This window comes from Trachurus trachurus (assembly GCF_905171665.1).
Source record: "Trachurus trachurus genome assembly, chromosome: 18".
In the NCBI taxonomy this organism is placed as follows: domain Eukaryota; kingdom Metazoa; phylum Chordata; class Actinopteri; order Carangiformes; family Carangidae; genus Trachurus; species Trachurus trachurus.
Window position 1 is genome coordinate 16,450,339 of NC_139909.1, and position 16,321 is coordinate 16,466,659.

At 43.7% G+C, this 16,321-nt stretch overlaps 1 protein-coding gene across 1 annotated transcript in view; it reads right to left on the minus strand.

The window, feature by feature from the left end:
* The window catches only part of svep1 (sushi, von Willebrand factor type A, EGF and pentraxin domain containing 1), a gene marked incomplete at its 5' end in the record, with an annotated part of 98,356 nt that overhangs the window by 36,601 nt on the left and 45,434 nt on the right, over positions 1–16,321 (minus strand). Inside the window, 7 exons of the mRNA XM_083993222.1 lie at positions 441–548; positions 2,595–2,724; positions 2,889–3,007; positions 5,988–6,182; positions 8,175–8,354; positions 11,695–11,874; positions 12,719–12,877. Coding sequence (XP_083849348.1) covers positions 441–548; positions 2,595–2,724; positions 2,889–3,007; positions 5,988–6,182; positions 8,175–8,354; positions 11,695–11,874; positions 12,719–12,877 — 1,071 coding nt within the window. The remainder of the gene's footprint in view (positions 1–440; positions 549–2,594; positions 2,725–2,888; positions 3,008–5,987; positions 6,183–8,174; positions 8,355–11,694; positions 11,875–12,718; positions 12,878–16,321) is intronic.

Below are 16,321 nucleotides of genomic sequence, written 5' to 3' on the forward strand. Positions count from 1 at the left end.
ATTATACAAATGACTGTGTGAAAAAATGGATGGAATGAGCGCACTTTCCCACAAAAGAACATTTTTCATGGCTAAAACACCTGCTTTTCTCTCCGTCGACTGTTTCAACATTAATGACGTTAACAGGCTTCGGGAACGACTTCATCTGTCCTCGGTCTTGTTTCTATCTCTATCCCTCCCAAACGCAGACACACAAATGAAGCGTTTGTGTACACAATTACAGCCCATAACAACACACACATGTGCACACAAAAGACACAGAGCCCTCTCCTGAATACCCCCCCCCCCCCCCCCCCTCTCCTCTAGTCACCCAATGGAAAAGATCCTGTTTAACCATCATCAGTGGAAGAGGAGGGTGGAGTGGAGTGGAACAGAGGAGCCAAAGGAATAAACCATCTTTTCTCGACGCAGTCGTCTGAGAACGGGGCGACCAGACATACCTGAGTTGTCGGAAAACTGTGGCACCTCCCAAACGACCGCCGTCTCCGTGTCTGTGGCCTGGACCGTGGGCGGCGACCTGCACCTGTCAATCACGGGAGGCTCCGTATCTTAGAAAAGGGGGGGAAATAAAGGTTGTTAACAGGAAACGGATCGATTACAGTCAATTTACATCAGAGCAGTCAGAGCAGCGATCTCAGCCACGTGCAGCTTCAACGGCTCGACTGCTCCAGAGACGAGAATACCATTAGAACAATATTATAGAAAAACACAGTTAGGAGAAGTTTGCCTCGCTGTGATCTGACTTTTTTCGACGCGGCAGCACAGTGTGTCAGAGGGCACTGGTTAAACACATGTCTCTAATAAAAAACCACAACGTTCCACCACCATAATAACATATGGAAATGTTCACGGCTACCATGCTTGAGGTTTTTCCCCCTGACTGCTGTGATTATTGAGCGGTTGACACAGGACACCCCTGTTTTTTGCTCTCTACAGAAACACTATTTGGCACCTGCTGGGGCGGACGCATGCCCCCTCGCTGGTGAGTGCATCAATTAAATCACAGCTTTTATACTGAATGACAGAAATAAACTGCAGCGTGGAGTTAAGGGTCCTCGCTGAGGGGAAGAGACGTGTTCCTGTAGCCGAGAGCTGCTGGTTTGAGTTCAAAACTAGGTCACTTTAGGTCACTTTCATCACCCAAGTGTATCAACTAATAAAAACTAAAATACAGATTCTTTAGTGACATTCATCTGGGTCTCAAATGCTCTCGACTTTTACAGGTGGCACTAATTTGCCGTATTCTACAAAGCATAAAACAGCATGTAAAAGTCACATTTTCCAACTCATTTATGACTCCACACATTGTTATAGTGCGTGTGTGTTGTAACTTACGTTTTGTGTAGGAAGTCTGATCAGTCTAAAGGTTTCCATCGGAGCGTTACAGCTCTCAGATGTTGCCAGTGACTTTTAACACTGAACGTATGTTGCTCGTTATCATGGTGACGTCTGGATTTAACGAATTACAGAAGCAAAACTGTGTGTTGATTCTAGTTTTTTTGTGCCTTTCTCTAATCAGGTTTTGAGGGAAACCCACAAAGTAGATACTGTGGTACAAGATCCCAGGGCGCGCCACATGAATTAAATGGGAATTTGTCAGCACTGCCACACAACACAGGAACTGTTAATAAATATCATGTCATCTCAAACATTTGTCACGTACAAAGCGGCTCAGCTGTGTGCACTTGAGCCAGTGGATCAGATGATGTCTGGGGATCGTTTATGAGCTCTTTAAAGGAGCTACTTGTTGAGTGCAGCCATTGTTAGCAGCATTTACAGCTGCTGCTCTTATTCATTGTTGTGTTTTCAAGACAAGAGGTTATTGTGCGTCCTCTGAGCGGCAACACTTCTTCAGGGCATCCAGAGCGGATGCAACAGTGACTCAGTATTGGAAAGTGATAAGATGTTCTGACTTGTGGGGGCTAGCTGGTTAGCATGTTAAAGGGATAGTTCAACATTTTGGAAAATTCTCCTATTGCCATAATCCCTATAGTCATAGCAGTACTGTAGGTTCATTACCTTTAATTATCGGTGCATGTTGTTTTGAGATCAGCGGGGCAGAGACGTGAGCTGCTCAGTGAACACAATGGAAGTGAATGGTACAGGTCCCCTGTCCCTCATCAAACTCATCAAATACACAATCCAACAACTCCAAAATGCTCTGGTGGACAAGTTGTGACCTGCACATTGAGGGGCAGGGGACCTGTACCATTCACCTCCATTGTGTTCACTGAGCAGCTCACGTCTCTGCCCCGCTTATCTCAAAACAAACTATCTATCTATCAAATGATCAAACGAACTATCCCTTAAACTTCAAAGGAATGAATGAACAATGAATGTTTCCCATCACTGCTGAACAGCTGATAGAGCTGATGAGGGCTATGTAGTGATCTTAAAACAACGCTGTGTGGGCAAACTATGCATTTTTCAAATTATTCTGAAAGCATTCGTTTTTGTTTCGTGAGAGAGAATGAGACGATCAAAGTGAAAATCTGTGAACAAATTCTTTCCCCTCTCTCTTTGGACCGGGCCATGCCGGCCATATGTAGCATCCATAGTTTACTTTGATGCAGTCTCCAGAAGGATGAGCTCACCAATGACTGTGACTGTGAAGGAGCAGTTGGCCTGGTTCCCGGAGCGGTCGCTCACGATGTAGGTGATGGTCTCTTTTCCGATGGGGAACAGCTGGGGAGGGGTGTAGACCGGCTTCACCTGCACCACCACCTGGACCAGGCAGAGAGACAGAGAGAGAGAAAATATAAAGAGAAGAGACTGGGAGTGAGAGTAATGATGATGAGAGATGCTGTTGTTCTGTCCGGGCATCTGCAAAGTAATTGTCCTGACATCTCTGACAGTTTAAAAAGAGATCAGCTGCTAAATGATCCGACCTCCTCCTTAGAGTTGTCGGTGGCGTTCGGGACATTCCAGCTGATGTTGGCAGTCCCATGCCGACCATCTGTCTCTGCAACGATGTCCGCGGGACACTGGATCCATGGCGGTTCAGCATCTGAGGAAGACACGGAGAAGAAAACTGAAGTGAACTGAACACACAAGCGAACAGCTTTAACAGACTCCAGAGAGTGTAATTAGGATTTACATTAGAGACAAATATCGCAGATGTTCAATCCTCCACCGCAAACACTGTCCGCTGAACTCAGCCTGCTCCTTGTTATCAACCGGGGAGTTGATGCATGATGTCATGGGACCCCTGGACCTCTTTAATCACAGCACGTCACACCCTCATTATTGGTCATTACCGAATCAAAGAGACAGTGTTGCCGTTCCAACACAAGGCCAGATCCCAGCGATGTTACATTTACACTTGTATGTGGCTCTGACTTCCTTATCTCTGTCCATCCATTACCTCAACATCTGACCACAATGGTGGAGCAGAGGTTAGAGGAGATAGAGGTGAGATGACGTGTGAAACGCGCTCTGGGTCATTGTGAGAAACCAGCTGGGCTCATGGAAAAGGAAGCATCATCTTGGACATTTTATATTTTCTGGACTTCATGATTATAAATCTGTCTTGTGAGGGATTTGCTCATGTTAACAGCTACTGGACGACAATGACATGAGCTAACTCTGACATTAAGCTGTGTGGATGAATCCAAGGGAAAAATGACCAACAAGTGGATTTCTTTTTTTTCCTTACAATACACTTAAACAGATGTGAGAAAAGTGGACGCTTGTCGTTGGATTTATTACACATGTATGAGGCTGAGGTTACCGCACTGATGTTGTCAGCTTCGCTTAACCACCTCACATTTCATTCATCAGTTCTCTGATCAGCTTTTGTAACATAATTCAAGTTCTGAATGTGATAATTCACATCTCATATTTTACTTTTCTTTGTTTTCCAAACACAGTGGTTGTGCTGAAAAAGAAAATGTGCAACACATACATATTTGAAGCTACTCAGAGATTTTAAGAGGTGAATAAAATGAAGTATTAAATGCTGATCTACTGAATTGACTGCCAGATATGGTAAAAAAAAGAAAGAAAGTGGGGCTACCAGCAGGATAAAGATTTGAGTAACTGTGTCTGCACAGTCTCAGACAAACAGATAAAGACTGGCAGTAAAAAAAAAGAAGAATATTTAATCCTCTCGCTTGAATTATAATCAACTTCCAGGAGTCTTATTTGTTCCAGTAGGAAACATTAGGTCATGTGTGGTGGCCCTCTTAATATGAAGCATGTTGTCATTAGAAATCAATGTTATAATAATGTCAACCTGTTTGGCCGGTGGGCTGCTCACTTAGCCACCGTGACCCTTGGATGGAACAGTTTCTCCCTGGGTCTCGTTCTCCGTGCGGCGATGTTGTAATGATGTGAACCCGGCGCAGTTCAGTTCAACCCAGTTCAAGCCTGCTTTAAATGAGGGAACCCTCCAAGAGCCGAATCTCTCATCGATCGGCGGCGGTCATGCCTGTTGCGTTGTGTAAAGAGAGAGCCAGCTCAGCTCCCATCTGGACCTGATGACCCGTCTACTTAGGCATCCGTCTTTGCTAAACACTAACACACACACACACACTCTGCTGCAATCGGCCTCATTCATCTTCATAACAAATGGAGAGATATTTCACTCTGGGTGTCAACGGCGAGACAGAAGAGCACTTCTGACTTTGCAGCAACTTTCACTTTTTTTGATCTGCTCATCATTCTGCTCTCTCTCTCTCCTTCTCGTCATTCTCTCCATCCCACCCACATTTTTATTTCTATTTCCCTCCCCCTCTCTTTTCTTCCATCAGCCCATTTGTGCCATCTCTCTGCCGTACCATTATAAAACACCTACAGTACAGATGACTCATCCTCCCCCCTCCTCGCCGCTCCGTTCATTTTATCTTTATTGCACCTCTTCCTCTGCTTAATGACAGCGGCTCCTTCATTAGGGAACTTTCTCTCCGTGAAGGAAATGAGGGGATTGAGGACATCTGAGGGGGGAGTGGAGGGGGGGGGGGGGGGGAGGCGAGGCTGCTCTGCACCACCTGTTTCACCTGCAAGGCATCTGGAGAGCTGAAGTTCATTATAACGCTCTCCAGAGCCCAGTCAGGGCGGAGGAGCAGGAGGAGGAGGAGGAGGAGGAGGACAGGAGGAGGAGGACAGGAGGAGGGAGGGGGCATGAGGGCTCGGACATGGTATGGTTTGAGTTAGTGACCCGAAGTCTGCTTCAAAATGGGGTTAGCACCATTCTCACCATTCACAAAGCAGAGAAATATGCAGAGAGAGAAGAGGAGGGGGGGCAGAGAGTGGAAAAAAAACTCTCCCTCCAACTTTCCTGCTGCTTGGTTTTTTATATCCTCATCTTTCCTCTCTTTCTCCACATATTCGGCATCTTTCTCTTCAGCTCTTTTAACAATGCCTCTTTTTTTCTGCCTTGCACATGAACTCAACACATTAAAAAAAAAAAAAAGAAAAGAAAAAAGTGTCGTTCCGTCTAGCGCTGGAATATTAATTGAATCTTCCGCGCAGACATGTTGAACTTACAAACAACTTAATGGTGGAAAACCGTCTGGCACATCCAAGTACAGGAAATAAAAACCAGTGAGGACAATGAGTCTGGTCCTGTTGTACTGTAACGTACAGGCTTTCATTCATTCATATAGAAATAGCATCATATCTTTTCAAGAAAAACCCTCATCAGTGTCGTTCTCATGTCTTCTGTGCCAAGCGTGGAAGTCACCGTGCACCACATCGTGCTGTTTCTGCATTTCTGCCTTCTGTGTATATGAAACAAACGAGATACAAAATGTTAACTACCGGCTTCAGATGTTTACGCTGAGGTAATTGCTGCCCGGCACTATTTCCATACTTGCTCTTGGCGAGACAGAGAATAACTATTTACTCCCAAAAATGTCAAACTATTGCTTCAAATAAACTCAACCAAAGGTAATTAGTGAGAAAACACGCACTGACATAAACTCCTGACCTCAACATACTTTCTTTCACAAACACACACACACACACATACACACACTGTTCATCACCTGTGCAGACTGCTTTGTGCACATTCGCCGTCCAGTTTCCTGAGCCCATGCACACGGCCTTCCTGTTTCCTTGGAGACGGTAGCCTTGACGACAGGTGAGCAGGCAGCTGGAGCCCGGCGACGCTGGCCTCCTCCCGCAGACGGGGGGCGACAGCAGGACGTTCTTCAGCGGCACGGCGGGGGGACAACGCACCTCTGGGGAGAGATGGAGAGATGAATCTGATACAGAGGCAAACTGCTTCCCACTTTCATTAGTCGATATTAAAAGTTGTGCTGCATCGGGCTTGATCAGGCTTGCGGCAGGAAAATGTGAGTATTTGAAGATAAGGTCAGTTAGAGCAATAATAGACAAAAAGAAAATAAAAAAAGACTCTTTCAGCCAGCATCATGAGCATGTTTCCTGTGTTTTTACCCCAGAGTGATAAAATCTTACTTTGAGCAGGCTCCACTATAAAGGCCAGAAATGAAACTATTTTCAGTCTGTGTGTGTGTGTGTGTGTGTGTGTGTGTGTGTGTGTGTGTGTGTGTGTGTGTGTGTGTGTGTGTGTGTGTGTGTGTGTGTGTGTGTGTGTGTGTGTGTGTGTGTGTAACAGAGACTGGCACAAACACAACAAACATTTGGTCGGAAATGGACCTAAGAAAACACCGACCACAGGACTCGTACACTGGAGGCTTTTTATGCTTTTTTTCTTTTTGAGGGATGCAGGCTCATTGTGGGTTTGACTTGATGATGGATGGATCATTCTCATTCTCTCTATCTCCTGTTTCACCCGGCGTTTGGTTGGCTGTGAGAGCTATCGAGGGAAATACTCTCAGAGAGGGAGATTTCAATCGGATGAAAAAAAAAATAGCCCTACATCCTCTCAGGGCAGTGGAGGTGATCCTGTTCCACCACAGCGCAAACAAACACTAAAACAAACCGCCCAGCTGCAGCAGCAGTCTGTCGAGCACTCCTCGTTGTGTTAAAGAGGTAATGACAGTCTGTGGGCAAAACACTGAGATGGTCAAACAAACAATCTGTAACTTGGCCAGAAAGAGATGATAGTTATCGATAAACCGAGAGTTTTCCAGAAGCAAAACCGGGCTTTTTTTTTTTTTAAATAGCACAGCTCGCTGGTTGGCTGGAAGTGAGTCAGAGCAGGCCGGAGGTTTGTGGGTTACACACTCTCACACTGTCCCTTTTTTGTGTGTTGGTGTGCCTGACCTGGGTGCTCTCTGTGGCGGGCATGAGTGTGTGCAACTATTTTAACTTAACTATCAGTTGTGAAGTGTGTGGGTAACTCTGTGTGCATATTGTGCATATGTGGTGACTGACTCCAGCTTGGCGATGAGAAAGCAGATGTATCTCTCTTGTATATGATGTAGCTCTGTGCAAAACACACACCATATGTTTAACCGCAGCGTATATGCCAGTTACCTCATGTGTGTGTGTAAAACCCACATGTTTTTTACGTAGAAATATCCAGATTATTTTAGAGTCAGTCATTTGATAAATGATCTTTCTGCTTTTTCAGTTACCTAAACAGATAATATGATCTTAGAGTTAAACACATTCAGGCTGCAAAATAAAGATGTACTGTGAAAGAGAGACTCTCATTGTGTGTGTGTGTGTGTGTGTGTGTGTGTGTGTGTGTGTGTGTGTGTGTGTGTGTGTGTGTGTGTGTGTGTGTGTGTGTGTGTGTAAGGGCTGGCCTGATCTATCATGGAAAATAATGCAAATTGAATAATCAAATAGAGAAATCTAATTTACCTCGACAGATGAGGGAACCGCAAGAGTTTGGATGAGGATGTGACACATGAAAACAGAAAGTAGTGGTTGAGATAGATGAATTCCCTCGGGGAGGACGTGAGTAGAGAGAGGAAATTGTGATGCACCAGTCTCTTCTAGCAGATTTCTATTAGGATGTTTGTCAAAATGCCCAAATGTACAGTTTGAAAAAAGAAAAAAAAGTTTATTGGCAAATCAAATCAGATCTGCTATTTTCTTTTTTCCATTTTTCCAGTTTGATTTTATTCTTGGGATAAGTCATGGGGCCTCTTGTGCTCTGGAATCAGAAATGTAATCAAGAATACAAATAAGAAGAAAAAGGAAGAAGGTGTTATAGCAGTGACGGGTCGTAGAGACTGAAGCGGTGTTAGTGGTAACAGACAGTTTAAGGTAGGAGGTCTGGGCTGATGAAGGCTTACCCACACACCGAGGTTGGGGTCCACTCCACTGGGAGTCGGCCTGGCAGGTGAGTCTGGGGTCTCCCTCCAGCCGGTGGCCCCGCTCGCAGCCCACCTGACACTCGGCCCTGTAGGAGGCGCCGCCGTTGCTGCACCTCAGGAAGCCGTGCTGCGGCCGAGCGAGCGGCGGGCAGGATCGCACTGCAGCGTCCAGGGGGTAAAAAAAAAAAAAAAAAGGAGAAAAACACATTGTTATGATCTGATTGGTAGCTTGTGCTGCCTTTGTTTTTGTTTTTGCTCTTGTGTTTAATTTGCTGCGGGCACTTCTGAATATTTTTGAAAGCTTAAGACCATAAAATGACAGAAAAAGGAAAACCTGGAAGAAAGCACGAGCAAGTGATTCAAAAGTACATTTTGTGGTTTGTTACAGTCAATTTAGAGGCTTATGACAATTTGACAATCTGAAAATACATATTATTACTGGCGACCAACCTTTGCTTAATAGAGTTGTGTTTACTTTTTAGCCAAAGCACATCAAGAAAGAAACCAGTCCATTGGAAAAGCAGAAATGTTTGACTAATTAAACTCTAATGAAAGGTTCTTTTTTAAAAACCCAGCTGCAGCAGAAGTCAGAGCAAACTTCATTACTGAGATTCCTTGGATGATATCAAACTTGCCATCCGTGTGGAGAGATGTTTTGCTGTTATTCCCATGATCCTTTTCAGATGCTCTTCGCCGGGGGATTTTTGTTTGCTCTACCTTCTGCTTAAAATACACCAGAGACGTTTTACTGGACTCCAGCTCAGGGACAGACTTGGCCAGGTTGTAGTCTTCACTTTTTTATTCTTTGCAAAACTCCTGTCTGATTTTTTCATTGTGTTTGGAAAGTTCTTCTTCTGCCAAGCCTCTTGAGACCGGGAGTGATCGGTTTGTTCGATATTTGGGTACAAACTTGCATTCATTATGTCGTCTATGAATGTCATCTCCCTCTCGCACCTTTCACGCATATCAGCTCAATCCCTCCTCTGTGTTGTTGGACGCGCTGAGCTGAGGTAGTCCTGGCCCAGTCCGCGCCAGACGCGCTGGACTCGATCTGATCCAAACTCATTTATTCTGGTTTCATCTGACCAAAGAATGTGCTGCCAATATTCATCAGGCTTCGTTTCATGTTCTTTGGCAAAGTTTAATCCTCCTCATTCTGTGAGAAATGATTTTCTTCTTGGACGCCGTCTGCGGAGGTCGACTTCATGCAGCGTCCGTCGCACCGTCTGATCAGTCAGGAAACACAACAGATGATACTGGTGCCAAGTCAGAAGCACAAACCTGGCACATACACACACACACAACACAACACAGTCTGCTTTTTAGATTGAGTTGCTGTGACGTCATTTTTCAACGAAGGACCGCTGCATCTTCTGTGACTGGTGGTACTGTATGGCTCCTCCTGTCCCTCCTGCTGCAACTGGGTTTGGCTTCAGTAGCACAACTTTTCCTCTACCTTCTCCCGTCTTCAAGAAGTCTCACAGTCTGCTTTTTTTTACTTCTTTAGAGGATTTCTTCCAAACCTTGTCCATGTTCGAGCCCGACTTGAAAATCACAGGTATGCTCACAAACACATACGGTATAAGATGAAATACCTACAGATGCTGCATGTCATTCCCCCTCTCTGTCTTCCAATTCCCTGTCTCTCTACAGCTATCCTATCAATTAAAGGCATGAAAGCCCCCCAAAAATACTTAAAAAGTCACATTACGCTTCATTTCAGTCATATTGCAAAGGGATTTCCTCCTTCTGCACGACTCCACCTTGTGTGTGCTTATCTAAGTTTAACTCAAACATTAGTTATTACCAATTTATGGATCGCAAATGCCTTTTCATCCTTTTTGTTTTTTGAGGCATACTTGTTAAAAAACAAGTGCTGCGTATAAATCACAGGAGGAGAGAAAGCAGTAAATCAGCTGCAGGAATGTACAGCTCTATATCATCTGTAGCTATAAATTGGGACCTATCATTTAACCCAAAGCGTGAAATCCCCTATGAAATAAAAGAAGAAGAAAAAAAAAAAGTCCGGAGTGTGTCTGTTCTTTATTATGCTGAGGTCTAGAAAAGGGCGTGTAGCGTGTTATTTCTCATCACCACCCATAGACAGACAGGCGGTTTTCGGAGGGGACCCCCTCCCCTCCCCTCCCCTCCCCCTCCCTCAGGGCTTAACTAGCTGGGAGGTCTTACAGTATGTGGCAAAGACTAAACTTAGTGTAACACATACAAGCAGACATATGCACACACACTCAGAAATATATACCCAAAGCCACATACTATAAATCTCCCACACACACAGTCACACACCCTTGAATATTCAGTGTCTTGGTATTTTCTATGAGTCACTCTGTTGCTGTCTTTCTGTAAAAAACTGGCATCATTAATATCCTGACCCCTCCGACACCCTCTTCCTCTCATTCTGTCCCGTCTGCTCGCTTGAACCCGTTTCCCCTCTTTCCTAATATCCTATCTTCCTCCCAGCCTCGCCCTCTCTTTAATTGAATCAGCGCTCTCTCTACCTTTCTTCCTGGCAGAAAAGCAGTAGCCGCCCTGTAAATGTTGACATGTTGATTCCTTGTTTAAGCTTAACACATGTGATATCAATATTACTGCAAGACATATTCACAGGCCGACACACACGCACTCACACAGACTGTCTGCACTGTTCTTGGCTGGTGGACAGTTGTGGCGAATCAGCGCAACACATCTACTCCCATTCTTCATCTCAATAAGTTGATTTAGTGTTGCATAAATGTTTATTAAAGTCTGCAAAGATCAGAGGAGAAGCGTCAGGCTTTTGAGTGCTTTGATGAAGGTCCCATTGTTTAATGAGGAATTATATGAGACATGTGGTGGAGGACCTGCTGGAATCAATCAGACGAGCTTGTATATTTGTCTCTAATCGCAATATAACCGGGAGCGTTGTGAGATATTGTATGCACCGTACACGATCATACAAAGTGTCAGTCAACATTGACGGGAGTTTTACATTTTGAAAAAAACCTGATTTTAATTGTTTAAGTGTTTTCAGTTGGCTTACATTTGTTCTACAAGTTTGATCGACAACACAACAAAACAATAAAGCCCCATTTCATTTCCTAACGTCCTTTCCTCAAAACATAGCTCCATTTTTTTTTTGCAGTTTTGACTTGTTTTTTAGTGATGTTGGCTGGACAGAGCCTTAAAATATGAATTTAAAGACCCTTTATCAAAGCAAAAACACCATTAACTCTCTAGCTCCGTCCTCTAAAATATGTATCTAAACTGCTGTGCTGTTTTATGTAACTGTCAGATGAATGACTTTGGGTTTTGGACTGGTTGTGATGCACATTTTTTCACATGTCTCTACTATTCTATGGAGCAAATTATCTGCTAGTAACCTGACAATAATGATCAGCTGCAGCTCTGCTTCTACATCGTTATTGTTACTGAGCTGCATGAAGAGAAAGCTGCTGCAATCAATGCAAAAGTGTTATGTGCGTCCTTCCCGCCCCCTCCTCACCTCTACAGCTGGCGGGTGTCCCCGTCCAGGTGCCGTCGGCCTGGCACAGTCTGATGCTGGTCCCCTGGAGGTCAAAACCTGCCTGGCACCGCACACCGCAGGCTGCATCGAAGTGGTTGTTGCAAACATTTTGGATAAAAAAGCCATTTTCTGGAGGAGACAGCTCTGGACAGTAAACCACTGGAGGAGAGGAGAGGAGAGGAGAGAAGAGAAGAGAAGAGAAGAGAAGAGAAGAGAAGAGAAGAGAAGAGAAGAGAAGAGAAGAGAAGAGAAGAGAAGAGAAGAGAAGAGAAGAGAAGAGAAGAGGTGGAAAAGGAGAGAAGAGAAGAGAAGAGAAGAGAAGAGAAGAGAAGAGAAGAGAAGAGAAGAGAAGAGAAGAGAAGAGAAGAGAAGAGAGGAGAAGAGAAGAGGAGAGGAAAGGAGGAGGAGAAGAAGAAAAGAGGAGAAGAGAAGAGAGGGAGAGGAGAAGAGAAGAGAAGAGAAGAGAAGAGAAGAGAAGAGAAGAGAAGAGAAGAGAAGAGAAGAGAAGTTAAAAACAGCCTGCAGTGATGGTGTTGTAGTGGAGGCTGCTGTGGGGCCGACCAGAAACTTAATGTTCCTGTCAAAAACAATAACAAATCTTGGAAGCAGAAAATTGCAGGTTGTCAACCATCACCTCCCCAATCTGCACAGAGGGAATAAGATAAAGCACGATGCAGTCTGGTGATTGATGAGCATCCTTGTGTACAGATGAACTGCTGTGAGGAAATCACTGGCTCATTCTTTGAGAAATGGGAGGGTCAGTGAAATTACTGGAAGTAGAGTCATGATACAGGATGGAGCAGATTGTTTTGTGTTCCAGTTGATTCATCAATATATCACTTCGTTCACCAGCCCTCATGGTTTTCCTGGAAGCAGCTGACTTTCACTGCCCTCTACTAACTCTGTGTCTCATTATTACAACCACATGAGACCCGAGAGTTACAATAGCCGCAGTTTCCAGTTGGATGCCTACACAACAGCTACTGCTCTTGCTCCGTCTTACCCTGGCAGGTCATGCCTATCGGCTGGTAGCCAGGCTTGCAGGCGCAGTCATCGAGGGTGGTGCTGCCTGGCTGGGAGGTGTGCTGCAGGTCGGGGCACGACTGGCAGGTGCTCAGACCTCCTGGAGCCCCCTCTGGTTTGTAAGTGCCAGGTGGACAAGCTGGACGGATGAGAGAAGAGGATGTACAGTTATAAACCAGTCCCAAAACTGTGCGTTTTATATATATTTCTATATGTAATGTCATGCAAACTGCTACTAAACTACAATCAACACTGCCGATTTGTTGTATATACATTTTTATTACATTTTATATTGTTATCTATCTATCTATCTATCTATCTATCTATCTATCTATCTATCTATCTATCTATCTATCTATCTATCTATCTATCTATCTATCTATGCACAAGAACGAAAGTTATAACATTCACAAAGCAAGGAATTGAAAAGCTGTACAATCATTTCACTTCACTTTAATTCTCTGAAATAACGTATGGTATTGGTGTTAATGCTTGGTATCTAAGATAATGTAATTATAACTATAGAAAGGGGCAGGTATCATAAGTTTTTCTTCCTGCTCCTTTCCATTTACATTATGGTGTCATACAGATAAAGGAGAAAAAGAGAGAAAAGTTAACATATGTAATCATGTAATGTATGCATGTAATCCATGGATGGAATAAATATGAAATGTAATGAACAGACACAGAAGGATGGAAAGACTGGATGATGGATGTATAAAAGGAAATTAAGCTGAAATGAAAAACAATTTTCGTGACTAAAAAAAACAGCTTTACAAAATCATTTATGGCTTTGATCATGTTCATGTCTGGACATGTACTGTAGTGGAGGAAAATGTGGCAAAAAATGACACAATGATCTCACTGGCTAGGTAAAAAAGGACGAGCTCCGAGTTCAGCGTCTTAATTATTCCAAGCAGGGGTAAAAAAAAAAAACAGCTCTGTGGCAGCGAACACCATGGACCATTTTCATTAGGGAGAAATGCAACAATCAAAGAAAAGGTTTACGAGCATCTAAAACCGGTTATGGTTGGCGTGTAAGCACAGATGGGCCGCATTAGAGGAACGCTTTTGATCACCTGCACACGCACGCACGCACACGCTCACGGATGCACGCAGACGTGATGCGGTGTGTTTTCTATTAGCATCACCTGAGTCGCATCAGTGGACATGCTGTAAAGATGAAGAGGCGGAGGTCATACGGAGTTCCTCCAGCATTCTTTCATTCGCCCATCAATCAACTTCCAAAAAGCCAGCAAGTGCATCGCCAACGCTGCACGGCGAGAATCAAAGACTGGATCCATCACGCTGCTCTTATCAGGGGGTCATAGGTTACTTTCACACAGGCTTTTCCCTGATTAAAAGTGCGAACACTGACGTAATCCGCCGTGACGTGATATTATTCCATCATATCTAGTGATCTCACAAGCCTGTGGTGTTTTTTTTTTTTTAATTAGCTACTTTAAACGATCTCCTAAATTCAGTTCACGATTATTTAAGTTATGTTATTACCGGGAACAACAACCCTTATCAGCCATCGTATGGGTAGTTTCACACAAGCAATTTGGTGTGCTGACAGTTCCCATAATTCACAGCGATTACTGGTGCACTCAGAAGGGTAAAAACCTTTTATCAGTTGTTAACCAAACTCCAAGTCATTTTCCTCTGTGTTGGTTTTGTTCCTGTGTATCCAAACTGCTTTAAAAGGAAGCAACAAAAACACCACAACATCCTTGATGACTGCCATTTTTTGTTTGCATGTTTGTATACATGACTCACACTGTTTTTTAACCATCACCTTCTTAGTCATAGCTGAAACGACTTTCTCAGGATTGACTGCAGAGTTGTTTGGTCAACTAATGCCTGGAAATTAGCGTGAAGTATTTGTGAGCATGAGTGCACGGTCAAACACATTTGAGAACAATCAAGTGCGTAGTAATCGGTGACATCTGAGCACAGTCCTCTTTTACTTTAACAGGAGGGTGTGGGTTAAACCAGAGACGTTCTATATTGAAGGACTTTGGTTAAACTGACTGTGTGTGGGGATGACCCATAAGTAGCCCTCTGCAGTTCATTTGGAGAAAATGTTTACTGCTTGTGAGTACAGTATGGACAGGGTACAATTGGTTTTGCGTAGACTTATTCCCCCCTTTTTACGTATGTATTATTATTTTATTGTCTATGTATTTAAAGGGATAGTTCAACATTTTGGCAAATTGGCCCACTACCATAATCCCTATAGTTTTAGGAGTAGGCTTGTTACCTTTACTTGTCGGTGCAAGTTATTTTTAGATCGGCGGAGCAGAGTCGTGAGCTGCTCAGAGCTACGCTACAGAGACTCATGGGAGTTCTTGGTTTCCCTCATCAAACTCATCAAATACACAATCCAACAACTCCAAAACGCTCTGGTGGACAAGTTGTGACCTGCACATTCACCACGCTATGAGATAATAACAGAACGTTACGAGACAGAGTTGCTTTCGAGGCAAATGCAGAGACTGCTTGCCGAAAAACTGCCCCCGACAGGAACACGCATCAGTGGTTTGGCATGAATTTGCCTCGAAAACAACTCTCTCGTAACATTCAGTTATTATCTCTTAGCGTGATGAATGTGCAGGTCACAACTTGTCCACCAGAGCGTTTTGGAGTTGTTGGATTGTGTATTTCATGAGTTTGATGAGGAAAACCAAAGAATCCCATTAGCCTCCGTAGCATAGCTCTGAGCAGCTCGCAGCTCTGCTCCGCCGTTCTAAAAATAGCTTGCACCGACAATTAAAGGTAACAAACCTACTGCTATGACTATAGGGATTATGGCAATGGGCCGATTTGCCAAAATGTTGAACTATCCCTTTAAGTTTTTTCCCTTTTTCTTTTTTCTTTAGTTATTTATATTTACTTACTCCTGTAGTTGTTTTGTTCTTGTGTCTTGATCGTGGTTTGGGTGGACATGTGTTCTGCATAGTTTGGGGCAGGAGTATTGAGTCCCAGTGGTTGTATATATGTGTTAATATGTTTGGAAATAAATAAAGATATTGTTGGGGAAAAAAACTGACTGTGTGTTTACAGAAAGTGTGTTTAAATCACACACTGCTCTGGTTGCCGACTGTGGCTGCAGGTGTCACGTCTTTCCTGGGCGCTCCTGAGCCGTTACTGACATCATAGGTCGAGTCAAGTCGAGTCGATCCAAATGTTGTTTGCATTAATGTTTTAAAAACAAACCCCTATAATATTGAGCCGGGGCAGTTTCCGAATCAAAAGTGTCTCCAAAGAAAAAGGTTTCCGACAGCTTCTTGGACGGTCTAATTTGGTGCCGTGCCCTTCAAATGAGAAAATCATAAACTCTCTTGACCCACACCCACACACATAATTTAAACACTTAAAATAAATAAATAAATTAATTAACTTGCGTCCAATTGGGATATGTTATACAGTATGAATGGATTCAAGGCTCTTAAGTGTTAAACCAACCAAAATAATGAGCTTTACTTATATTTCTGAACATAAACAATAACAATCTGACTTTCTGTGACTGTCTCAGTTAGTTGGAGACAGTTCAGGAGTATCCAGTTCAAACAGAAACATT